The 27,269-nt window shown below is 42.7% G+C and overlaps 1 protein-coding gene across 1 annotated transcript in view; it reads right to left on the bottom strand.

Annotated features, from left to right (window-relative positions):
• KCNQ3 (potassium voltage-gated channel subfamily Q member 3) overlaps positions 1–23,885 on the bottom strand; it is a 231,889-nt gene extending 208,004 nt beyond the window's left edge. The window contains exon 1 of the mRNA XM_063451048.1: positions 22,967–23,885. Within this exon, the coding sequence (XP_063307118.1) occupies positions 22,967–23,280 (314 nt within the window). The 5' untranslated portion in view covers positions 23,281–23,885. The remainder of the gene's footprint in view (positions 1–22,966) is intronic.
• Between the last annotated feature and the right edge of the window lie 3,384 nt (positions 23,886–27,269).

Below are 27,269 nucleotides of genomic sequence, written 5' to 3'. Positions count from 1 at the left end.
GAGTGCTGCATCCCTCTGCAAGATATCTCACTATGTTTGACTTTTCTGAGCCTGTCAAGTCCTTCTTTTGACCCATTTTGCCAAAGGAAAGGAAGTTGCCTAATAATTATGCACACCTGATATAGGGTGTTGATGTCATTAGACCACACCCCTTCTCATTACAGAGATGCACATCACCTAATATGCTTAATTGGTAGTAGGCTTTCGAGCCTATACAGCTTGGAGTAAGACAACATGCATAAAGAGGATGATGTGGTCAAAATACTCATTTGCCTAATAATTCTGCACTCCCTGTAGTGGGACTCCTTCTAACATACAGTTGACATATTACAGCAATAAATATTCTGAAAAACTTTCTTTTAAAAAAATGCAGGTGTTTTTTACATTTTAAATTTGGGGTGGGGGTGGGGGGAGGGGACAGGGCAAATACAGGGTCCACCCAATGTGCCAAATGCTCTAGGTACGCCCTTGTATATCTATCTATCTATCTATCTATATATGTATATAAAAAGTAAAAAAGGGTTGTTGTCCTGATAAACTTTCCTGAATGGAACTGAAATGTTGACTGTTACACTTATTAGTAAACAAAGTTCCTAAGAAAGCTACCTGGGACTGCTGATTTTCTTTCATATATATATATGTTCTTTCATATATATGCATGCAGGTTATTTTATTTACAAAGTCCTATAAAAAGTTGACGTTTCATCTCCCATCAGAGAGCTTTCATCAGGACAAAAAAACACCAGTTAGGACTATGTAAATAAAAGTGAAGTTTTAGTCTTTGGAATTCAAGTCCCTGGAGTGCGGTTTTTCTATATTTTTCTGTATGTATATATATATATGGAAAAAAATAATTACTTTAGACAAAAACATTATATATATATATATTGTTTTTGTCTAAAGTAATTATTTTTTTCCAAGATTCAGATTTGCTGACAATGAACAAGTAAAACAAACCTGAAAATACATTTTCAAAAGCTTGCAAGTAATTTGGCTGGAAGGCACGTTTGAGATTTTTATTAACATTTAACTAAAATCAATGACAGCAAAAAACACTCTATTTGTCACAAAATATCGAATGCTTTTCTCCTTTTTTTATTTTCTGTTTTTGCTGCTTGGAAACATCATTTGACATTTGATGCTGTGGAACAATTCCCAAGACTGTCAAAGTGTCCTATCGAATTGTCTAGTTGCTGCATTTTTGAATTGTTCTTCGAGACACATGGAATAATTGCATGAAGTGTATAATTATTCTGAGTTCTAGAAGATGTTGTTTTTCTTTGGCCAGATACTATAACCATTGCTGTGACTACCCAACCCACTCAACGGCTGTCATAGTGCAATGTCTGTCTTAGTCTCAATCTTCCCACTCAAACGCTGTGGGGTTCTCTCCGAAAACCAAAGAAATTGAACACTCTTCTTAAATGCAGATCACAGTAACACTGTATTGAGAGGATGTAATTCTCCAGATTGTCAGCTTACTTCACATTAGTATTTAAAGGGACTTTCCACTGGCAAATTCTATTTTTTTATTTATTTTTTTTTGTAATTCTTTATTTTTGTTGTGCAAAGGTTTGACAGACATGCATAAATTGCCATGGGAACAAATACAGGCTTTTCACAAGTTATTATACTGTGGCATATAAAGGAACTGCACATTTTTATATATAGTTAACAGATTAGTACAAGTAGTGTCAGAGATTATCAAGGTTGTAAGCGCGTTTAAAAGTAGTATAGGCTGACATTAACTTTGCAATATAAGGGATAGTTGAATAACATGCTAAACTATGAGGAACTTTCGAGTGTGGGTGCCACTGGGTGCTTATAATCAAAATATGTGGAGATAACATATGTCATGGAGTGATTGCTAGATCTGGTTTCAGTTGGTTACGAGCAGTAGGGAACATGCTAACTTATTGTGCATTACTTAGAACTCAATTAGGTCGTAGAGTGTCCAGGTGTATTATAAATGATAGAGGTGAAAAAACAAAGGCAAACATATGCGGCAGAACAAAATAAATTACTCATTAGTGATGCAATCTGCATAGGATCGGGCGTCTGCAGCCGCAGGCCGGTAAGTCCATGGTGCATCAGATGATTCAGTTCTGCCATGCAAACAGTCGGTCAGCCTATGCCCAGGGACGGGAGGCTCAGGGCAAGTCGGTGTATTGTCCTGTGTGGTTGTAGGCATGTTCGGTGCCCCTGTGAGCCTTTCTCTCCAGTGGATCGTGGGGGACCCCTTCTCCCATTTCTTTCCCCAGTGGGATTCCGTGCTGCATCTTGGTGAGCGTCGCTGTCAGTTGCTCGAGTCGGGAAAAGTGGGGTGGGTGCCGTTTGGAGAGGGGCACCGGTGTTCTGCTGCGCGGTTCCCTGGATTGTGGCTGGAGCGTGTAGGGGCTGAGGTGCAGCGCACCGGGCGCCAGCTCCCACTCCATGCGAGGCTGTTTCGTGTGTGGCTGGGTCAGCGGTCCCGTTCTCAGGAGTGTGGGGGCAAGCCCCGGTGTCTGGGCTGCAGGGTTTCCTCGCCTGTTTGTGGGAATGCTGATGCGTGTGTGGCCCAGTGATTTTTCTGGATGACTGTGGCGGGTGCCTGTAATGGCGGCGTCTGCTTGCTGGGCGAATCCACGTGGCCACTATTTTTACCGCATGGTGGAAGGCTATCCCGCGGTTATTCAGTATAGTCCATAGGCCCGCACAGAGCCTATCGAATTCCCCCAGGGGGTCCGTGGATGGATGGGCTTGTGTGCTCCGCTTATTGGGCCCTTGCTGGGCGGCCATCTTAGGCTGCTTTACCATGGCTTGGTGCATCCGTGTGGGCCGCGTATCAGGTAGCTGAGCCCCGGTATAGTATCGAGGGGCCACTGGTGCTGCGGCAGTGAACCCAGCGGGGACCGGGATATCCCCCACCGGTCCAGAGGGGGGGGTGACAGGGCGCCAAGGAGGTCTATTCAGGGTGTTCAGCACCCGGCTGGAGATCGGCCGCCTCTCCTAGGCCGGAGGCCTGCTGCCCCGGTAGGTAACTCGGTCAGATTTGCGTCTGTGTTGGTTCCTGCGGAAATATTTGAGCTGTTTAATGTCTCCTCTTGGTTGCTAGTGGTCTGAGCCTGGATTAGAGCTTTTTGCAGGTTGTAATTCCCGTTTTTTTAGTTAATTCTCGCTTTCCTTTGCAGGAGCTCCAAGCAAACACGTCTGGCCTGCTTGAGAGTCAGGCCCCGCCCCCCTTTTTTATTTATTTTTTAAATCACAATTTGGTAGGTATACCTTTAATGACAACATGTGTGCATTTAATTATGCATTTTTCATTGGTTACATCTGAAAACTGAGATCTCTAGTCTGCAAGCCTTTGCATGCCTTCCCCTTCTAACAACCCCCAGACTTTCTGTGGCTGTCCAATCACAGATTCCCCAATGCAGATCAATGAGAAGTATTTGCAAGGCAGATGCTCTGGGCAATTAGCTGCCTCTTGAGTTCAGCTTCACTGGGCTAACCAAACCAGGAAATAACGGGACTAGTTGACTGTTACAAAGTTAATTTGTAAAAGTGTCAATAAAATCTGCACTTTTTCTAAAATAAAATGTAAAAAAAATAATACAAATGTATGTAAATAATACAAATGTACACATTCTTCACACATAAAGCATTTAGCTTTTAAGAAATGTTTCTAACATATCTGGAGATATCCCCAACTTTTCAGGCCACAATTTAATATTCTGTAAAGTCGAAAAAATTATATAGTCATTACGTTTTGGACAGAACACTCACAAAATGTTGTGTGTCAGAAAAACAAAACAAACAAAAATATTTTTTTCCCCCAGAAACCATGATGGCACGGCCCTTAGTTTCTGACTTATTCAAACCCTGTTTTGGATACATGATCAGGATCCATGGAGATGCAATTTCTGGGCTCAATCTTTCCAAAGCCGTAGCTCACAAAAGACTGACGGGAATTGTAATCTACAATAGATGAAGCGGAGAAAGCCTTTATAGAGGTGAAACGCGTTGAGTTTTTTTTTTTTTTTTTACTACCTGGATTGATTTTATATATACTTATCATTTCAAATAAAGTAGTTGTTTATTTTTAGACATCTTCATTTTTAGAGTCACCCCTGATCTTTTCTGCTGGAGCCCAGATACATTTCTCCTTGGTGGAGAGCATGCATCCTAAATGCTGTGGATTGAGCATAAAAAACATATTTTTTCTCTCCCTCTTTTATAAGGTCTTCCACTGGGATACATATCGCCCTGAGCTAACTTGCCTACCTGAGGTCACCAGGCACCTAAGCACCTTATTGAAGAAGAGACCAGCCAACCTTAGGCGGTGATCATGCCACCCAGGCGCTACATAGTAGTGCTCTACAATTAGTAAGTGCACTTCTTCTTACTCTGAACTATTTTATACAGAATATACACTATATTTTGATGTGTGCTTTCTCTTTTATATATTCAACTACCACCGAGACTACTTCTACCTCTGAGATCACACTAAGGCGCTACCCTCTACTTCTATCAGACGGAACCATCAATATATTTCGTTTTGTTTAAGGTTTTGGGATTTTTCGAGAAACCAGAAATTAAAGAATTGATAAAGGAATTGTATGTTTAGACAAAAATAAGTGAACTGTAACCATAGCAAATTTAGAGATTTTTTTTGTTATTCTGATGTGACTACTTTGAGCATTGCAGCAACACACCACCCAATATTTCACATGGACAAAAAGAGACAATTTAATTTCAGGATGTGTGTATTAATAACAATTCATGCAATTGAGAACAAAAAAAAAAATACCTTGTTGACACAGACTGATTTCTAAACACATTTTAAAGTTTAAAGACACATCCTTGGAGTATTATCTCTGTGAAGCTCTGTTACACACTCAGACACAGCAACACTATGGAGCTCCTAGAAAAGAGGGACATTAGGGTTGAAAAGAGGGGCAGAGGGATTTAAGCCCAAAATAGGGAATGTCCCTCCTTAATTGTCAGGTATGCAGCAACACTGTGGTCCTCATGAGGGAAACTCTTAAAGGACCACTATAGTGCCAGGAAAACAAACTTGTTTTCCTGGCACTATAGGGTCTTTAGGTCCCCCCCCCCCCCCCCCCCCACCCTCAGGGTCCCACTCCCATTGGGCTGAAGGGGGCTGAAGGGGTTAAATACTTACCTTTACCAGCGCCGGGCTCCCTCCTTCTGCCGACGTCAGCGCCGAATGCGCATGTGGGGCAAGAGTGGGGCATTCAAACAGTCCATAGGAAAGCATTTTTCAATGCTTTCCTATGGACGTCTAACGTCTTCTCACTGTGATATTCACAGTGAGAATCACAGAAGCTACTAGAGGCTGGATTAACCCTAATGTAAACATAGCAGTTTCTCTGAAACTGCTATGTTTACAGCGGCAGGGTTAACACTAGATGGACCTGGCACCCATTGAGCGGAAGTGGTCTGGGTACCTATAGTAGTCATTTAATATTGGGCTGCTTCCGATCATTTCTGGGTGTGAAGTCAACCCTGTCATCTCTCCAGATGTGCCCGGGTGATAGGACAGTGCAGTAGTTAATGGTTACAATTAAAATGGTGGCAGCTGCTTTTTGGAAACGTAACTCCCCCTAATCTCAGGCAGATCAGTGCATATATATCATGTTTCTGCACAGAGCTAATTTATGTATTTTTCCCATTTAATGCAGAAGAAATAATAACATAGTAATGTCAAAACAACGTTTTAGTGTTCAAAAACAAAATCTGCATTTAAAACAAAATGAATATAATGCATTATAAACACAGAGAAAAATAATACATGTGTGTATATACACCCACACACATACATATATATATATACATAAAATGGTCCAAAACTGCAATAATTGGAGAGGTATCTGATGTTCTGATGTCTGTGTAATTTCCATGCATCAATCTTAAAATGCATTATTTTAATACTGTTTAAACATATTTTATAAATCAATCGATACTAAGAGCTTGTGTTAATAACACTCGAGGTGGAGCACTTGACACATACATATGGTGGCAGTATTACATTACAAACGCTACAATAAATCACGCATCTTGTCCACTGTGATGTTTTTTTCCTGCGTATGTTTGCATAATTTCCAATAACAGTTCGAGATTTGAAATTCCAGAGGAAATCCTCAGTAGATGAAAGCAAATGAAGGCAAGCGATGGAATAGGACATTGAAAGGGCTTATTTGGATACAACCAGACACTGTACGCCTCAAAAGTAAAGGCTTTTTAAAATGCCCAATATTTGGATAATTTTGCTCATTTCAACCAGCAGATACATTGGTGAGATCCATGAAAAGAATAAAACATATATTTACTAAGGAACATATTAAGAGACGTTTGTGTATTAAGGGAGACACTGGACCCCCAAAGCATTTCAGCTTGCTCACGTACTATATGTGTGAAGAGTGTGTCCTCTTTTTGTCCTTTTAGTAAAAGTGCAGATTTCGATTGAAATTGGCACTTTTATAAATTAACATTGTAACACTCCTGCCAGCTGTCAATCAGAAAGCCAGTCCTGTTACTTCCTGGTTGTTTAGCTCAGTCAAGAGGCAGCAATTGCAGTGTTTCTCAACCTTTTACGGAGAAGTACCCCTGCACCACACATCTAGTGACTGTCTTATTGACAGCCACAGGGACGCTTGGACTGTGATGTCCGAGTTTGGCCGACGTTGAACATCATCAAACGCTGCTCATAGGAAATCAATCATAAGATTCCATTCTTTCACACGAGAAGCATTTGATTGGGCGAGCACCGCACTCGCCTTACATGCTCTTCTCATTCCCCATGCTTCTCTATGAGAAGCATTATATTGACCAAGATATCTACACAGGTAAAAACGCATTCTGCCACCCCCAGAATTCACCTGTGTGTCTATTAACCCTCCTTTTGCCTATCTTTCCCATCGTTTTGCCTCTTTTGTACATCTTGCTGCCTTTTTGTTTCTCGTCTCCCTTTTTGCATACTGTATCCACTCATTTCATGCTTTTGAGTCTTTATCCCACCTTTTGTGGCATCTTAATCCCCTTGTGTCTTTTATTCATTTTCTGAATGTCTTTCCCTTCTTTAATGTATCTTGTCTCTTTTATGCCTTCCCCTCTGTTTTTCTAACTCCTCTCTGTAGCATATCATTGGCTCACTGGCTCATACAATGACAAACACCCAGTCATAGACACAGACACTTATTGTATCTTACCATTGTTTAACATTCAGAGCTGGTGTCGGCAGGGAGAGGAGAGGTCACCAGAGCCGAGGGAGCCCGGCACTGGATTAAGATAAGTAGCTGAAGGGGTTTTAACCCTTTCAGCCTAGCGGGAGTGGGGTCATGAGGGAGGGGGGGACCTAATAAACCTATATTGCCAGGAAATTTAGTTTGTTTTCCTGGCACTACATCGCTCCGTTAAGGTGAACAAAAATAAATTAAAACAAAGGAGAAATGGAGGGACAAAGATAAATGTATTCAAAGACAAAACAAGCAAAGTGACAGTGCTGCTTTAACCCCTTAAGGACGGTGGGCATTCTATCCCGTCTTTTTTTGGGTGGCTCTAAACACGTCTCCGCCGTCCTTTTTACTCACAGGGTCCCTGCCGTTTCCCTGCCGGTGCTCGCGATCCTCTGCCCGATTCAAACCTCCCGGGCCATTTGATCGCGGGGTCCTCGCGATCACATGGTCGGAATAGACGGCTTTTGCAGTGCCTGCAGGGGGACTGTCTGAACTCTCCGGCTGTCCCCCTCAAGCCTGCAAAAAAGTTTTAAAAGTTGGTAAAAGTGATTAAAAATTTTAATAAAGTAAATAAAAGTAATTAGATCATATCTATATATATATCTATATATATATATATATATATATATAAACAAAGTCAAACAGGAGCACTCGCTTGGATTTTCCAAAAGTGTATTTCAATAAGTGTTCATCAACTATACGTCAACGTTTCGACCCTTCAGGGTCTTTATCAATTAAAACAGTAAAACATATCACAACGATGATATCGTCAGTGAAAGTGCCATTTTGTGCATTGTTCACACACAAACAGAACTTTCACTGTTGTTGGGATATGTTTTACTGTTTTGAAACACTAATATTTGTGTTCAGCAAAGTACCCCTCATGTACAGGTTTTATGGTGTTTTCAAAAGTTACAGAGTCAAATATAAGGCTTGCATTTCTGTTTTTTCACATTGAAATTTGCTAGATTGGTTATGTTGCCTTTGAGACAGTATGGTAGTCCAAGAATGAAAATTACCCCCATGATGGCATACCATTTGCAAAAGTAGACAAGTCAAGGTATAGCAAATGGGGTATTTATTTTTTAGTAGCCACTTAGTCACAAACACTGGCCAAAATTAGCGTTCAATTTAGTTTTTTGCATGTTTCACACACAAACAAATATGAACGCTAACTTTGGCCAGTGTTTGTGACTAAGTGGCTACTAAAAAAAAGTCGGAACATACCCCATTGTAATACCTTGGGTTGTCTACTTTTGCAAATGGTATGCCCCCACGGGGGTAATTTTCATCACTGGGCTACCATAGTGTCTCAAAGGCAACATAACCAATCTGGCAAATTTCAATGTGTATATACTGGAAAATTTTACATGGTTTATTTGACTCTGTAACTTTCCAAAACACCATAAAGCCTGTACATGGGGGGTACTGTTTCACTTGTCAGACATCACTGAATACAAATATGTGTACTTTATTGCAGTAACAGCTAACAGTATTATGACATTCACAGTTAAAATGCAATGCAGAACTAAAAAAAAATAACATTTCTTAATTTCTCACATTTATTTATATTTTATTCATACTAAATTATGTTTCATATATAAATATTGGATGTGACGTGAAAGCCCTATTTCTCCTGAACAAAATGACATGTAGAAAATGTGGGTGTATTTAATATGAAAGAGGTGAATTACGCCTGAACAGACATATAGCGCAAATTCAAGTTTTTGTTTATGTTTTGTTTTGATCACAACGTGTACATTTGGCTCAGTCCTTATGGGGTTAAACGGACATTATAGGCATACAAACAACTTTAGTGTAGCCAAGGAAAATAATCCTATACCAGCCTTATTATGTGTTGTGCCAGCTTAGCATGCACATATACTGGTGGAAAAGATAACCTGAAAATGACTTATTCGGTGTGAAGGACAGCACTAATAGGGACCATATAGTCACTAACACCACTACAGATTAAGGTAGTGGTTTTGGTGTTTATAGCCTGGGTCAGGGGAGGGCTGGCAGCCTTAGGCCTGGGGGGCAAAACCAGTCAAGTGGCCCATTGCGCCACCAAATCAGTTCACCATCCATGCCCACCTTTTCCTGGTTTTATAACGGATATTGATGTTATGCTAATCAGTAGCTCTTTGCCATACCCACTCCTTCACGGCTCTGACTTTCAATGTTGTCAGAGCACAGGCTGAGAATCTCTGAGCCTGTGCTCTGACTCACTAACTGAGCGCCGGAACCACGAGGGAGAGGATATGATCTGACTGCACCTACTGCTGGTGCGCACCAGTGGACCACCAGCGAATCGTTTAAATTAAATATGCTGGTGTACCCAACTTGTGAGCTGTGTTGACCGCCGGGTGCCTCTGTTGTCATGGCACCCTGCGTGACCGCACAGCTTGCCCACCCCAACGGCTGGCCCTGCTGACACACACTGACGTTACTACTTAGACATCCCTCAATATTAATACAGACATCAGAGTAAACACCAATAAACTGTGGAAACAGTTTCCCCCCAACAGATCCCCCCAAATTTATAAAGGTTTGCTTAGAGGATTTATTCAAGATTAAATCATGCCTCCTCCTCTCTCTCCCCCATGCGCTGCTCTGTAGGCTGGGAGGAAGTGAAGAGTAATCACAGTCTCCCAGCACAACGCCACCTGTGGCTGCATGGGGAACAGCTGTTTAATGCAATGCTTGCAGGACGGCTAGCTGCCGCAGAACCTCTTTGTTTCCGTCTCTGCAAAGGGCTCCAGGCACTGCTCGTTGTGAGTGTGAGCCACTGTAAATTAGGGGCAGAGGGCACTTGCACTGCGGTCAAGACGGGTCTGGGCAGAAGGAGAGTGCAGTGCAATCAGTGCACTCCCCTCCTGTGGGTCACCAGTACACTGGTGCACCTGCCCAGGATCAGAGCCGGTGCAAGGATTTTTGCCGCCCTAGACAAAATATAAATTTGCCGCCCCCCCATGTGACATCACAATGCCCCACCCATATGATCTGCCATATGAACTAAAGCCAGTGCTGCACACAGTGTGTGTTTACATTAAAAAGCCTGCAGGGACCAGCTATAGACACCAGAACCACTTCATTAAGCTATAGTGTCCCTTTAATGTGAGGTAAATTATAGATTAGTGTCACTAATAATATACTAGATTGCCTACTTACAATTAGATGAGCATGATGATGGGCTGCAGTTTGGCTCCACTGGTCTGGTGTAGAACAGGATCTCTGGAGGCTGTTTGCAACTGTGGTCACAAAAATTCAATGTTCTGGGAGAATTGGAAGCAGCTCCATTTTTTGGGGGCCTCTTACACAGCTCAAGGTCTGGGCCCCACTGCCTGACGGTGAATATGCCCATAAGGCCCACTCATAAGTCCACTTATATGTTCCACCCACCCATGAGTTCGCTCACAGGGAGTGGAGTGTGTAGGGGATGTGTTATGTGTTATTGTAGAGGATCTAATATGTGTGCTTATGGTATGTAGTGTATAGGGATACCAGTTTGTGCAGGTGATGCAGTGTGTATTTGTATATAAGGGATGTATTATGTGTTTCTGGTTGTGTGTAAGGGATGCATTGTGTGAATCTGTGTTTGTATGCATAAGGGATGCAAGGTGTGTGTTTGTATGTGTGTGCATTGAGTGTAAGAGATGCATTGTGTTTCTGTGTGTATGTAAGAAAAACAGTGTGTGTGTTTGCATGTGTGTGTAAGGGTTTGCATTGTATGTTTCTGTGTATGTGTGCAAATGATGCATTGTCTTTGTGTGTAAGGGTTGCAGTGTGTGTGTGTGTAATGGATGCATTGTGTGTTTCTCTGTGTGTAAGGGAAGCATGTTGTGTTTCTGTGTATGTATAGGGATGCATTGTGTGTTTCTGTGTATGTATAGGGATGCATTGTGTGTGTGTGTGTGTGTGTGTGTGTGTGCGTAGTGTGAAAGAGCTCCCTGTCTTGCCTTCTGTCCCTTAGAGCTCTCCCCTGCCCTTTAGTGGTCTCATCTCCCCCACCCTCCCCTAGTGGTCTCTTCTCACACTCACCCACCCTCCCTGTGCTCTTCTCATCCCCCCTCCACCCTCCCTGTGCTCTTCTCATCCCCCCTCCACCCTCCCTGTGTTCTTCTCACTCCTCCCTCTGTGTGTTCTCCTCACCCCCCCTGTGTTCTTCTTACCCCCCTCCTCCCTGTGTTCTTCTTACTTCCCCCCTTGTTCTTCTTACCCCCTTCTTCTTATTACTCCCCCCTTCTTCTTACTCCCCCTTCTCCTTCTTCTTACTCCCCCCTTCTTCTTCTTCTTACTCCCCCCTTCTTCTTCTTAACCCTCCTACTTCTTCTTACTCCCCCTTCTTCTTCTTATCCCTTCTTCTTCTTATCCCTTCTTCTTCTTAACCCCTTCTTCTTCTTACCCCCTTCTTCTTCTTACCCCCTTCGTCTTCTTACCCCCTTCTTCTTCTTACCCCCTTATTCTTCTTACTCCCCCCTCTTCTTCTTACTCCCCCTTCTTCTTCTTACCCCCTCTTCTTCTTACCCCCCTTCTTCTAATTACTTCCCACTCTTGTTCTTCTTACTCCCCACTCTTTTTCTTACTCCCCCCTTCTTCTTCTTACCCCCTCTTTTTCTTATCTCCCCTCCTTCTTACTTCCCCCTTCTTCTTACTCCCCCCTTCTTCTTCTTACCCCCCTTCTTCTAATTACTTCCCACTCTTCTTCTTCTTACTCCCCCCTCTTTTTCTTACTCCCTCCTCTTCTTCTTCTTACTCCCCCCTCTTTTTCTTACCCCCTCTTTTTCTTATCTCCCCTCCTTCTTACTCCCCCCTCCCCCTCTTCTTACTCCCCTCCCCTCTTCTTCCCCCCTTTTTCTTTTCTCCCCTCCTTCTTACACTCCCACCTCCCCTCTTTTTACTCCCCCCTCCTCTTACTCCGCCCCTCCCCTTACTCCCCCCTCTCCTCTTACTCCCCCCTCTTATTATCCCCCCTCCCCTCTTCTTACTCCCCCCTTCTTCTTACTCTCCCCCCTCGCCTCTTCTTACTCCCCCCTCTTCTTACTCCCCCCTCCCCTCTTACTCCCCCCTCTTCTTACTCCCCGCTCCCCTCTTCCTACTCCCCCTCCCCTCTTCTTACTCTCCCCCCCTCTTACTCTCCCCCCCTCCCCTCCTCTTACTCCCCCCTCCCCTTCTCTTACTCCCCCTCCCCTCTTCTTACTCTCCCCCCTCTTCTTACTCTCCCCCCTCCCCTCTTCTTATTCCCCCCTCCCCTCTTCTTACTCCCCCCTCCCCTCTTCTTACTCCCCCCTCCCCTCTTCTTACTCCCCCCCTCTTCTTACTCTCCCCCCCTCCCCTCCCCTCTTCTTACTCTCCCCCTCCCCTCCCCTCTTCTTACTCCCCCCTCCCCTCTTCTTACTATCCCCCCTCCCCTCTTCTTACTCCCCCCTCCCCTCTTCTTACTCTCCCCCCTCCCCTCTTCTTACTCCCCCCTCCCCTCTTCTTACTCCCCCCACTCCCCTCTTCTTACTTCCAACCCCCCTTCCCTCTTCTTACTTCCACCCCCCTCCCCTCTTCTTACTTCCACCCCCCCTCCCCTCTTCTTACTTCCACCCCCCCTCCCCTCTTCTTACTTCCACCCCCCCTCCCCTCTTCTTACTTCCACGCCCCCTCCCCTCTTCTTACTTCCACCCCCCCTCCCCTCTTCTTACTTCCACCCCCCCTCCCCTCTTCTTACTTCCACCCCCCCTCCCCTCTTCTTACTTCCCCCCTCCCTCCCCTCTTCTTACTTCCCCCCTCCCTCCCCTCTTCTTACTTCCCCCCTCCCTCCCCTCTTCTTACTTCCCCCCTCCCTCCCCTCTTCTTACTTCCCCCCCTCCCTCCCCTCTTCTTACTTCCCCCCCTCCCTCCCCTCTTCTTACTTCCCCCCCTCCCTCCCTTCTTCTTACTTCCCCCCTCCCTCCCTTCTTCTTACTTCCCCCCTCCCTCCCCTCTTCTTACTTCCCCCCTCCCCTCTTCTTCTTACCCCCTCCACCGTAGCGTGGCCGAGCTGCTCTCCGGTCCCGGCCGGAGTAATGGGAAAGTGCACGCTCAGTGTGCACTTCCTGTCAGTCCGGCCGGTTACAGGAAACAGAAACTCCGCGCGGAACAGGAGTTTCTGTTTCCTGTAACCGGCCGGACTGAAAGGAAGGTGCACACTGAGCGTGCACTTTCCCATCACTCCGGCCGGGAACCGGAGAGCAGCTCGGCCACGCTACAGGGGAGGGGAGAATCTGTTCTGCAGCCGCCTGAGCGCTCTTTACAGAGCGCTCAGGCGGCTGCAGCATTTAAAGGGCCGGCCCGCCGCGGCCGGTCTTAATGGGATTTAGGACGGCCTGGGGGGCAATTGCCTCCCTGCCCCCCGGCCCAGCCCGCCCCTGGCCTGGGTATATATAGTCTCAGTGCAAGCAGACTTGCATTTGCAACTTGTTCAAAGATGTGTTGGAATGTCTTTTCAGGAAGGCGTTAATGCTATGAACAGACGATCAAAAAATTGTAACAGACATGCAAAGCAAAGTTTTATTAACTAAAACTAATAACTCAATATTATCGTTCGCAATAAGGAAAACATAGAAGCCTCTCAAATCAGTGCACAGCTTCAGTTTGAATACACAATAGATAATGTCTGTGGTTTTAGATTATTAATACAGCACCTGTCTTATTAGGCAGTCAACAAACATGTGATTCCATTTACACTGAATATTTAACACCTGTTTCTGTGAATCTCTATCTGTGAGATCAGCCGTATTTTACTCAAAAACAGCCCGCAAGGGTGAACTATTTTACTGCCATCCCCATAGTGATAGAGAAAGATCTGAGAGATTTCTCCTAAAAGACTTAGAGAAATAGATTCAAGTAAAGGGAAGCAAAACATTGAGAGTAATAGCATTTTATTTAACGTGTGTAATTTTACTATACGCATGTGCAGGGCCGGTGCAAGGATTTCTGCCGCCCTAGGTAAAGATCCATTTTGCTGCCCCCTCATGTCACTCACTCACTGACAGACACACACTGACAGACATACACTCACTCACTGACACACAGACACTCACTGACACACACAGAAACTCACTGACAGACATACACTCACTCACTGACAGACACACACACACTGACACACAGTCACTCACTGACAGACACACACACAGACAGACACTCACTGACATACATACACTCACTCACTGAAAGACACACACACACACTGACAGTCAAACACTCACACACTCACTGACACACTCACACACTCACTGACACACACACACACTCACTGACATGCATTCACTCACTGACAGACTAACACACACAGACACACACTCACTCACTGACAGACACATACACAGACAGACACTAAGATACATACACACACACTGACAGTCAAATACTCACTCACAGACAGACACACACACACACACACACAGGAAGACACTCACTGACAGACACGCAAACACACTGACAGTCAAACACATACTCACTGACAGACACAGACACGGTAACTGATATATGTTCACTCACTCACTGACCGACACACACACACACACAGACACTCACTCACAGACAGACAGACACTCACTGACACACACACATGCAGACACTCACTGACAGACACACACACACTGACAGTCAAACATTCACACACTCACTGACAGACACACATGACACATACACTCACTCACTCACAGAACCTCACTGACATACATACACACAGGCAGACACTCACTGACAGACAGACACACACACACACACACAGACACATACAATTTTATATTTTGAGGCCCATCCAGCCTCCCTACCTCCCTGGGGTCCAGTGTGGAGCAGCTCACTCTTCCCGCGCGCTGTTTAGTATGCCGGGCCGGAATTAAGTCATACTCCAGCTGCCGGCATCACAAGGGCATGTGAGGTAGGAGTGGGAGGCTGCAAGAAGAGTTTCCCTCACCACCTGCCTTCTCCTTCCCCCCTCTCTTCCGGTCACAGGGTTTTCGGGGGCGCCCTGAGGTGGCCAGATGGTGACAGGGTCCCTCCCGGCGCTTGGAGGATCAGCCCGGCGCTGGGAAGAAGGGGGGGGCAGCTCAAGAGGCGTTCGTCCAGCGCTGTGGCATAAGACAGGGGGAGCCCAGCAGGAAATATCCCCGTGGGCGCCCTCAGCAGGCCGGCGCCCTAGGCAAATGCCTAGTTCGCCTAACGGTTGCGCTGGCCCTGCGCGTGTGTCAACTGAAAGCCAAAAGGCAACATTTCTAATGAATGAAAAGTGCTTTAGAAATGGATTGTGTCCAAACAATTATACATTTAGCTTCACAAAGCCAAAAATCACTGATATTTAATCAACTATAAGGGTCAATTACACACGCTCAAGTTAAGGTTCATATTTAGTCCTGGAAGAAGTATCTAGCAGTTGTTAATAGTAAATGATAAATTACAGTCTTGTGAAATGCCTTATCCATAGGAGAACATGGGACAGATAAAAATAAATAAATATATATATGTAAAATAATAATAAAGTGCTAATTTATAGAGTGAGAAAAGTATCATTCTTTTATTCTGAGGGCTGCCAACACTATTACTAAAGTACAATAATACATTCAGTGCTTCGACAGAAAATATATTTGATTAGTTAATGGGATACTCCAATGCCCAAATAAAAATAACATTTTAAAAACATCACAATTTAGTAGATATGTCTCTAATGAAACCATGCATTTAATTATACTTTTTTTTTTTCATTGGAGTTATTTCGAAAAACAGCTTGCATAAGCTGTAGATCTCTTGCCTGCAGCCTTTGCAAGCCCTCCCCTTCTAACCCCGCCCAGACTTTCTGTGGCTATCCAATCACAGACTTTCCCAATGCAGCTCAATGAGAAGTGTTTGCATGGCAGGTGCTCTGGGCAATTGCTGTTTCTTGAGTTTAACTCCACTGAGCTAACCAAACCAGGAAGTAACAGGATTGGCTGTCTGATTGACAGTCAGGGGGTGTAACAAAGTTCATTTATAGAAGTGCCAATTTTGCAAGCTGGTTTAGATATATACCCAAGGAAACATGCACAAGTAAAATCATGCATGTTTTCATTTGGAGTATATCTACTAAACAGTGATATATGGGTTTGGTTGTTTGTTTGTTTTTTGTTTTTTATGTATTTTGAGTGTCCCTTTAAGAGAGCATTGTATTTGGTTAAAGTTCACTGCTGAAGCTGCAAAGTCTAGAGATTTGCAGTAAATTGAAGAATTTCAAAGTCTAATGTTTTTTGTTATTGTTTAGTTGACTATTTTGCATAGGTTAATTTTTTTTTTTAATTTCTTATGTGTTTTTTTTTATCTTTTACAAAATTAACTAAGTACCTACAGTTTGAAGATGCCCGTTCAGCCTTTTATAGCAAGTTGTAATTAGGCTAATACGAAAGGAGTTGGAGCCCATAGCTGTGAGATTGCAAGAATCAAGAAATAGGGGGGAAAATACTAATTATCTCAAATAAGATATATGAACAAAATCCGAACAAGGCTCAGCACACACGTCATATGTGCACTGCTCACTAGTGTGACCGTATGATCACAATCTTAGAGCTCCATTTATAAAGGCCTTAACAAGGACATTAGGAGATGTCACAGTCATTTTTTAATAAACGAGCTTGTATTTTGGGAGGCTGATATCGGGCAGCGATAATGGATGTTGATATTTGACACACAATGTGCCATGTTTTGGATGACGGAGCTGATGTTAGTTGCATTATATCCCTGCATTCGCCCATCCTTGACCTGTTCTATGGTATTTAATTGGTTTTCTGACACGCCTGCCAAAGCTGTTGTTTTTAACCGCAGGGTCACTACCATTATTTACAGCTATCACTAAGGACACCAAAATGGCCGCCAAGCTGTCAGCTCACAGGACGGCAGCAACATTGCTGTCTGTGCTTTTCAGTTCCTTAAATATTAAGGGAAACACTGCAAAGCGTCTGGGCAGCAGGGATATCCCCAGAGTAAAAACACGGTGACTCAGCAGCAGGGCTTCCCTGCCTTCCAAATATGGAGAAACCCCAGCAGAATGAATAATGCCTTAAGGCCACACAGTCAGTGCTTAAAGATAAAGTATTTAAAAATAAAATGATATATCAGGTCTAGAAGTGCACTTGGTCTACACCAGCCCTTTACTATTCTGTTTATTTACATTATAAGCATCCCCTTAACACTCATTGGCCCATCATGTCAATTGATATTCTAATTCTACACCCTGATTATTTTTACCCTTTCATTCTGGACACTCATCTCTTTCATTCTAATTCTGGACCTCCATTCCCTCACCCCAACATTTCATTAACCCTCACTTTTATTACAGCCCAATAATCTCCATTAACCCTCTCTTTTATTACAGCCCAATAATCTCCATTAACCCTCTCTTTTATTACAGCCCAATAGTCCCCATTAACCCTCTCTTTTATTACAGCCCAATAATCCCCATTAACCCTCACTTTTATTACAGCCCAATAATCTCCATTAACCCTCTCTTTTATTACAGCGCAATAATCTCCATTAACCCTCTCTTTTATTACAGCCCAATAATCTCCATTAACCCTCTCTTTTATTACAGCCCAATAGTCGCAATTAACCCTCACTTTTATTACAGCCCAATAATCTCCATTAACCCTCTCCTTTATTACAGCCCAATAATCTCCATTAACCCTCTCTTTTATTACAGCCCAATAGTCGCAATTAACCCTCTCTTTTATTACAGCCCAATAATCTCCATTAACCCTCTCTTTTATTACAGCCCAATAATCTCCATTAACCCTCTTTTATTACAGCCCAATAATCTACATTAACCCTTTCTTTTATTACAGCCCAATAGTCCCCATTAACGCTCTCTTTTATTACAGCCCAATAATCCCCATTAACCCTCTCTTTTATTATAGCCCAATAATCTCCATTAACCCTCTCTTTTATTACAGCCCAATAATCTCCATTAACCCTCTCTTTTATTACAGCCCAATACTCTCCATTAACCCTCTCTTTTATTACAGCCCAATAATCTCCATTAACCCTCTCTTTTATTACAGCCCAATAATCTCCATTAACCCTCTCTTTTATTACAGCCCAATAATCCCCATTAACCCTCTCTTTTATTACAGCCCAATAATCTCCATTAACCCTCTCTTTTATTACAGCCCAATACTCTCCATTAACCCTCTCTTTTATTACAGCCCAATAATCCCCATTAACCCTCTCTTTTATTATAGCCCAATAATCTCCATTAACCCTCTCTTTTATTACAGCCCAATAATCTCCATTAACCCTCTCTTTTATTACAGCCCAATAATCCCCATTAACCCTCTCTTTTATTACAGCCCAATACTCTCCATTAACCCTCTCTTTTATTACAGCCCAATAATCTCCATTACCCTCTCTTTTATTACAGCCCAATAATCTCCATTAACCCTCTCTTTTATTACAGCCCAATAATCCCCATTAACCCTCTCTTTTATTATAGCCCAATAATCTCCATTAACCCTCTCTTTTATTACAGCCCAATAATCCCCATTAACCCTCTCTTTTATTACAGCCCAATAATCTCCATTAACCCTCTCTTTTATTACAGCCCAATAGTCCCCATTAACCTTCTCTTTTATTACAGCCCAATAATCTCCATTTACCCTCTCTTTTATTACAGCCCAATAATCTCCATTAACCCTTTCTTTTATTACAGCCCAATAATCTCCATTAACCCTCTCTTTTATTACAGCCCAATAATCTCCATTACCCTCTCTTTTATTACAGCCCAATAATCTCCATTAACCCTCTCTTTTATTACAGCCCAATAATCTCCATTAACCCTCTCATACATTTTATTCTGTTAATCTCTTACTTATCCAGCCATATCACTCCATTAACCCTTTCATTGTGTCCCGCATTATCTGAACCTCCTCATCCTACTCACCCTATCCTTCCATTAACCCTATCCTTCCAATGAACCTCTAATTATTTAATTTTGTTAACCCTCTCATTCCTCCGACATCATCATTCCCTTAGCAATCTGTCCCCTAATTCTGTTAATTTAAAAGAACAATCCAACCACCATCACCACTGCAATGCACATTAGTGGTTATAGTGGCAGGAGTGCCCTGGCCCCCTCGATTTAAGTAGTCAAACTGTTTTTAGATTTGTTTTACTTCTTACCTGGGGTACTACTCCTGACAGATAGCCAGAAACATGCTGTAGTGGTCATAGTGCTTGGAGCGTTCGTTTTACCCTTTTATCCACCCACCATATCATTTTGTTAGCTCTCTTATCGGTCCCACTCTTTTATTTCATTAACCCTCTCATTCCATCTATCCCTCCTATTTCTTCTACCACATCATTCCATTAACCGTCTACGGAATTGCTGGCAATTCAACGTGAATTCAAGGTGACTTTCAAATTTTAGACCAAAACAGGCACATTTTTTCACTACAGCTGCTGTGGCCTAATATTTTCTATTCACTATGAATTCCGACAAAATACAAAGGTTTCCTATGAGAAAAACGATTGCACTGTCATTTCTTCGGTATAATCGCGCTTCGTAACAAGGAAAAAGACTCAGCTAGTGACATTTCCAAAACCATTTCTCCACTGGGAAATCTATTTGTAAGTCAGTGACCAGATCGCAAACTATTAATGTATTCTGAGAATCTTTCATTTATAGAAACCGGCATAAATGGAATATGTAGAACTTTGGGGAAATGCTTAATATTTCTGCTTTTCCCACAAATACAGATAATTAAAATATAGATTATCTTCCATCCTTCATGTTAAGCTGCGGCAATGTGACGCACATTTTTTTGTGTTTTCTGTATTTATGTAGCTATAGACTCTGTGACTAATAACCAATACTGGTGGATTTATTGTTGTCATCCTTCCATTAACTAGTTAGATATGTAAATTATTGCTTGAACAAATTTAATCTCTGGTTCTATTGATTTACCAAAGGCCTGTATTGCTGTAAAATGCTAATGCTGAGTTGACCAAAGACCTCTTGAGGTAATTTTGACTTAAAATCCTCTAGACTGTAAGCTTGTTTGAGAGGGTCCTTGCCAACCATTGTCCTGTAACATTAATTTCTTGTTAAATTTCTCCATTAATAATATTGTAAAGTACAGTGGAATAAGTTGGCGCTATATAATTTATATCACTTCTTCTAAGCTCCACCTTGCTCCATTGAATTAACAAGAGAGTCCTTAGAGATGGGAATCCAGTGGAACCGAATTGTCGAGCGCACGAGAATCGTAGCCAAATCCCCCGTAGTGAATCCTGAACTATTTGTTTGTTTGTTGTTGGAATATGGAGGGATTGTAGCCAATGTAATGTGTAGTTTCATAGCAATCTGTCAAATGACACATCTTCTCTAATATCTCATCTAATGTTTCCTGTGTAAATATTTTTTCCAGTCTAGTTGATGATATCACATATTCGAGAACAGATGATATATTTAACGTTTGGATATATCACTGTGTATATTATTATTGTCCAACTTGAAGATATGGTTTTATCGACCTACGCAGACCATTCTGTCGGGATTTGAGTCCGTAGACCTGAGGTTTTAACAAGTACTGAACAAACCACCAAAATATCTCTCAGCCTGTATTTACACAAACCTCCAGTTTTCAGACACTGACCAATCAGAATTCAGACAAAACACTATATCACTTGAATGGTCATCTACCAGCAGTCGTCACACCCGGAGTTCCTTCAAATGCAGAACAAATTACAGGTAATCGTCCCACAAAATACAAAGCTTGGATGAAAATAAGACAAGTACTTTTATTATTTTTTTTTTTTTTTTTTTTACAAAACCCAGCTGCTGGTCCCCAATGATGGAAAAAATATAAAGTGCGCCGCCTAACCTACAATGTACTAACAATGAATAACGGCAATGTTCGTACCAAAATCTCCAGATGAGTAACTGTTGATTTCCACAAGGAAACGGTGTGTAGAAAACTCATAGTAAGACACTGTGTTGCCAGAAACAGAAAATTTGAATTAAAAGTTCTTAACTGGGGTTGACAATACAAGGCTTGAGAAGGCCGAACACGTTGTAGATATAGACCAGCGTGGCTGAACTTTGGCCTCCCAGATTACATTGTACTACCACTCCCATAACGCCCAACCTTTCCATGGCATTCAAAGAATGTTGGGAGTTGTAGTACATTAATATTTGGGGCTGGAGTTTGACAACATTTGGTGTATTTCCTCCGCCGGGCAAGATAAACCCTTTGGCAAGCTAAAGTAGGTTCAGTAGAACTCGAAAATCATAGTTCCTTAACCAAAGGCTTGTACCAGATGCCACCATGCACACCCTAGCACACAACCAAATTTCCCTCCCAGTTTTCCATTTAAATTCCTATCAGCCCTTTGCGTCAATCAGAATCACTTACACCTGGTTATCACTACAGACATTAATTAGCATTTTAGAAGGTGTGTTCATCAAGTTCGTGGAATAAAAATAAATGTCCCTAATGATTGTGCATTTAATAAATGTCTTCCTTATATAAAACAAATCCAGCGTACCCACCCTAATCAGATATATCCTTACTCAACAGAGAATTCAGAGATTGGTCTGTGTTGTGAGAGAGTCTAAGTAGTTTGTGTTCCTCTGGCGTTTTGTTTACCCAATAATAATGTGATTTATAGAGAGATGGATAGAGATAAAGTGGGTCTAACAGACTACTTATACAATGTTAATGGTATCACGTACTATCTTTACATATTACTATAGCTACCCATAAAGCTCACCCCAATATCTCCCCCCGGTTTCACCTTGTTTTTTTAGCTCTGTATCCAGAGCAGAGATTGATGGGGGATACATTTGGCCAATCAATTGATCTACACATTGTATGAGAAAACGTCAGCACATCGCAGCTTCAGAAATGTTCTCTCAAACAAAAACATTCCTTAAATTCTATTGTTCGTCTGCATGACCCAAAATACAACATTTTCCATTTACAGTCTGCTAGCCGCACGTGTAAATTAAAACATCATTTTATTTCACCATTTAATATCCCAACCCTCCCAGAGGCTTCCCACTATAAACCAGATTCACCACTCAGCCTGATTAAACTCCTCGCTTTAATGCTGACAACTCAATATGCCCTGGACTTCCCCGGCCTATTGATTTCATGCACAAATGAGATCATTCCTGTTCACTAGCATAGGAAACCAACATGTGAGGCGAACTCATCCACCAGCAATAACACAACGCTTCCTGTTCATCATGGAGCCCAGTTACCAAGGCCACGTTCATTTAGAGAACCCCATGTATCCAGTATGGGAGAATAGAAAACACCTCCCAAACACAGAACATAAACCAAACCATTTAGAATATGTATAAAAACACACCACACACCCATATATAATTACACTACAGTGTGTGGCATTTAGTGGCTATGAAATAGTAATAAATAATAAAGATGCAGTACTATTCTCAGGTAGAATGCAGCTAGGGAAAGTTCTACAAGTGTAACAGTCTATTGGTTGCCATGGCGATTGCTCCACTTCCAGAACTTTGCCCCAGAATCATGGTACACAAACAATCCACCCAGCAATCACCATGGAAACCAATGGATTATCCCTACTGACAGCTCCACTTTTAGAACTTTCCCCTGGAATTGCTCTGTGTGAACAGCCCCTCACTCCCCAGGGGGGTTAATCTCTTTATATAAGGGGGGCAGTCAGGGGCAGTGACAGCTCATATTACTCACACAAAAGCATGGTACAGCAGTGCCCATCCTCTAGGTCTCTCCAAGGCATCATATATTAAAGTTTGGATCCTCCTATATTTGGCATTGTTCCTTTTGACAGGCCTGCTACAGCTCAGAGGTGTTTTAGCCAAAAGCCCAATTCCCTGCGGATTGCGTTTGACATCTTCCTTCCCAGCTCCCACCAGCAGCAAGGTCCCATCCTTATCCACCCCTGCCCCCAGGGAGGCTGGCTCCAGGTCCCCAGCCAGGCCACTCTTCTTCTCCTCCTGCTCCTCCCCAGCATGCCCCCCTGAATGTCTGCTTTTTATCCCCATTGTCTTCTGGTTCACTGTTCCTGAAAGGTGAGTTTAGGGAATTCCTGAGCAGCCCAAATGCCATGATCCAGGAGATCACATTCCCATCATCAGGGCCCCCTGCATGCTCACCGCCCACTGAACATGGCCAGTCTCTCTGCTGCGACCATCCTGGCAGGCTGTCTTCACCAGAGCACACAGCCAACTCCTCTGTCCTCCTAGGCTGTGCGATGGGTCCCAAATCTCAGGTTTAGGGAGTGGCCCATTGTGTGCTCACAGCAGCCGGAGAAATCACCTCCCATACATGGAGGCATTAGCATAATGGTGTTTACCTCCACCTGAATCCAGCAGGGATGGAGTGCAAGCTCAGATGGTTAGGGGCTGTTTCCATGGCCAGCATCTCCAGGAGGAGGTGAGGAGGACTCCATCTCCAGCTTGTGTCTTTATCTGCCTCCACTGGCCCCTGCTCCTCTCTGGGGACTCTTTGAAGCAGAGCCCTACTTGTGCAATGGAGGATGGACGCCTTGCTGGCAGGCAGCACAGATTAATAAATGGAGAGCCCCCTCCTAGAAGGACTGTCTCTCATTCATTGATGCCAGGCTGGGAACTCGCCTTGCTCAGACAGATTCCTGTGCTTGCTGTGTGCTGTCAGTGGGGAGAGACTGGGAGGAGGGGGCAGAGGAGGGACCAAGGATGGAGAAGGCAGCATCCTCTCCCACTCCAGCTGCTAATGGACCACATGCCTGGGCATGATAGGATTGGGAGCACCGAGGGTCTACCCAGAGATCTGGCTGTCTGTGACTACAAGGGGGCAGATACTGGGTTACATCAGGCCATGGGAACAGCGCAGGGACACTCAAATGGTTAATGGAAGCTTGCCATCCAGATCATTTCATTTCAAAATTAGCTTCGATTTAGGGGGGTAGGGGAGGTCGATGTCTGTTTTCAATAATCAATGCTTCATACAGTAAATTGTTAAATAATAGCCAGCAAGATAATGCAGTGGGATCTATGAGATATTGATTTAATCAGAATAATGCATGCTGTGATTATCGATGTGACATAATGTATCAGAGGGATGAGGTCACTTTAGGAGACTGGTGACTTCCAGTAATAGCTAGATAATATGTAAAACTAGTGATTCTCCCCAATCTGTGTCTAGTGCTCACAAAGTGATGTTATTTTAACCTCTTGTAACTCATTTCCAGACAAACTGGGCTTTTCCTGCAAATCAGACTTTTACTGTTATCCTTATTCAAACAGTCTCTGCTTACACTACAGTATCAATACACACACACTCTCTCACTCTCTCTCTCTCTCTCTCTCTCTCACTCTCTCTCTCTCTCCATTTTTTCTGTTTATACATTTAAATATAAATATTGCAAAGATGCTGGACTGGTATGGTGTATGAATGATGTATAAGCCTTTCCAGGTTCCTTTGCTATTTTTAAAAACAAATTTCCATACATTTTAATGTAATCCAATAAATAAAAACATAGCAACAAATAAGAAATAAAGCAATGACATGTCAGTGTCAGAGAGTAGCAGTAAATCTCCTGGTTTATTAATCACTGTAATGCTGGCTTGCTGTTTGTGGGGAGACAGAGGTGATTCACACACAGTATGTGTCAGAGAGGCTGAGCCTTCCTCTGGGATAGACAGACTATTCTAATATTGGCTGCAGAATGTCCCTGTGGACTGAGAGAGCTGTCTCTCCTACTGATGGAGCTCTGTGATTGAGATCGCTGTCAGGTCAGGGTTAGGAGATGTATCTGAAGAACAGGTCATTAACTTTGTTTCATATCTTACAATTCATATGCTGTCAGGTAGTCAACCGCTATGGGGTACCTGTGTGAAATTATTCTCTGAAATTCTAACAAGTCAGAAAATATCGTAAGAGACTGTAGTGAATACTTTGTCTTATGTATTTTTCCTACACTTTCAAAGCTTGACAAAAATATGGGGCAATTGATGTCATGCTTTGTCAGACCCCCAGACGTCACTAGTGAGGGCTGAAGGGGAAAAGGCTTTGTCTGAGGAGGCTCCTACAATCTCACGGGATCAATAAACCTCAGTGTTGTACTCTCACGCGTGAGCGAGAAAACAGGACTGATGTCAACTGCTGGCAGATGAAGTGCCAGGAGCTGAGAGGATCCAATGGAAGAAGATGGCGGTGAGGGACAGCTTCAGTTAAGTAAAACTCACCTTTCCCTACACCCATCAGCCATCGCACTGTAAGCGGTAAAACAAGACCCCAAAAGTTGACAGAGTTGCTTTAAGATCCAACAGGATCCTAGGCAGGTTACAGACTTGGACCCTCCTTCATTCTTTACATAGGGATACTGAATGGGACCGAGTTCATTCATGGTTCACAGGCCTCTGTCTAAGCCCTGGACACCAGGTAGCCATCTGCTGTCAAGTTCTGCTTGATCCTGTGCTGCTAGGATTGTTTGAAATGGCACTGCCTCATTCATGGCACATGAGATGCAGACTGTGCAATCGTCACCTCCCCCGAGGGCTCTTTAACAGCATTCTCTGTAAGAGCCAAGCTGCGATCATATCAAGTTCTGCTTTCAAAAATATTTGCAAAACCATGATTATCATAATAATAATAAATAATTTAGATTTTCAGTGCTTATGCTATTCTTGATAATACATGCATATATAACATACTATTAAATATTATAATCGCTGCTACATCATTGTGCAACTTCTTCCAGCCCCCCAAACAATGTAAAATTCTTTATTGGAAAGGTAATCAAGATTAGCGATCAACCATCAAGTGAAGGTCCTACCAGAGAAACATGCTACCAGAATCCACCACCTGAATGCACTCCAGAGATACAAGTACCGGTAGGCTCGGTTACATTTGCATTTGATATTTGTGGATATAATATTTTTTTCTGTATTTATATAGTTAGACAGACCCTGCTCAACATGGCCTCATTGGCCGCACCTAGAAGAGGGCAGTGTTTTTATAGCATTTGTCATTAAATCCCGTAAATGAATTATTCCTTAAAACACATATAATTAAAATTACTGCCCCTCGTGATCACACTGCCTCTAGTGTAACCAGTGTGTAGGGGCCTGTTTACACCGCAGGGTAAGGGACGGACATTAACTGCTGGCTTCCATGCACACAGCTGATACAATGGGGTGTTCATTTATATAGCCCTGTTAAAGAACTGCTCTTAAAATAAGCCGCAGGTTTTGTGATTATAAGGAATTACCTGTTAAATTTGCGATCATTCTACTCCCCCCTTGCTGAAGACTCTGCTGAAGTGACAAAGTAAAGGATACAAAAGTAATTTTGCAGCATTGTCATCTGATATTTATTTACAAATTAATATTTGTTTATTTTGCATCTGAATATCTAACACAAGTGTGGAACGCTTGGAGTCATTTTTATAGAAAAAATAAATTCAATTGCATCAATCTCATACAGCAGCTACATTACGTTATTAGTTTCCTTTTACCAAAAATGAGATTTTTAAATATATAATTGGGTGACATCTCTGTGACTCATGGGAGTAACTGATGTGTGTATTTCTGAAGTTGTCCTGGTATCTCTCCCGTCGGAATTTCGGCTTTTTACTTCTATGACAGAGTTCTGGCCTTTTGACAGTACACAAAAAACAGGAATGGGAAATCAAGAGTGTAATTTGTCACTTAAACACATACTGGTCACTTTGATAATCCCTCGACATTTTACAGAAAAAATATGGTGCGTTTTTTTAATCCTTACAGGTTTAGAATGAAACTGTGCAAAACGTCCTCAACAGTTTATTAGAATCTGCTATAGTGATGTATGGAGAGCAAATAAATATGCAGTGAAGTTGTACAAGTGGAGTAATTACCATGGAAACCAAAGGAATGTTTTTAAGAACTTTGCCCCTATTATATCTCTTTATATAACTGCCTATATTTAGTACATTACATTGATGGAGGACATATTTATTAAAGACAAGTTGAAGGCTGTTACTACTCTGTACAGTTAACAAAAAGGAATT

Source organism: Pelobates fuscus, chromosome 4 (assembly GCF_036172605.1).
Source record: "Pelobates fuscus isolate aPelFus1 chromosome 4, aPelFus1.pri, whole genome shotgun sequence".
Taxonomy (NCBI): domain Eukaryota; kingdom Metazoa; phylum Chordata; class Amphibia; order Anura; family Pelobatidae; genus Pelobates; species Pelobates fuscus.
Note: the sequence above shows the minus strand (reverse complement) of the source record. Positions and strands in the feature narration are given on the sequence as shown.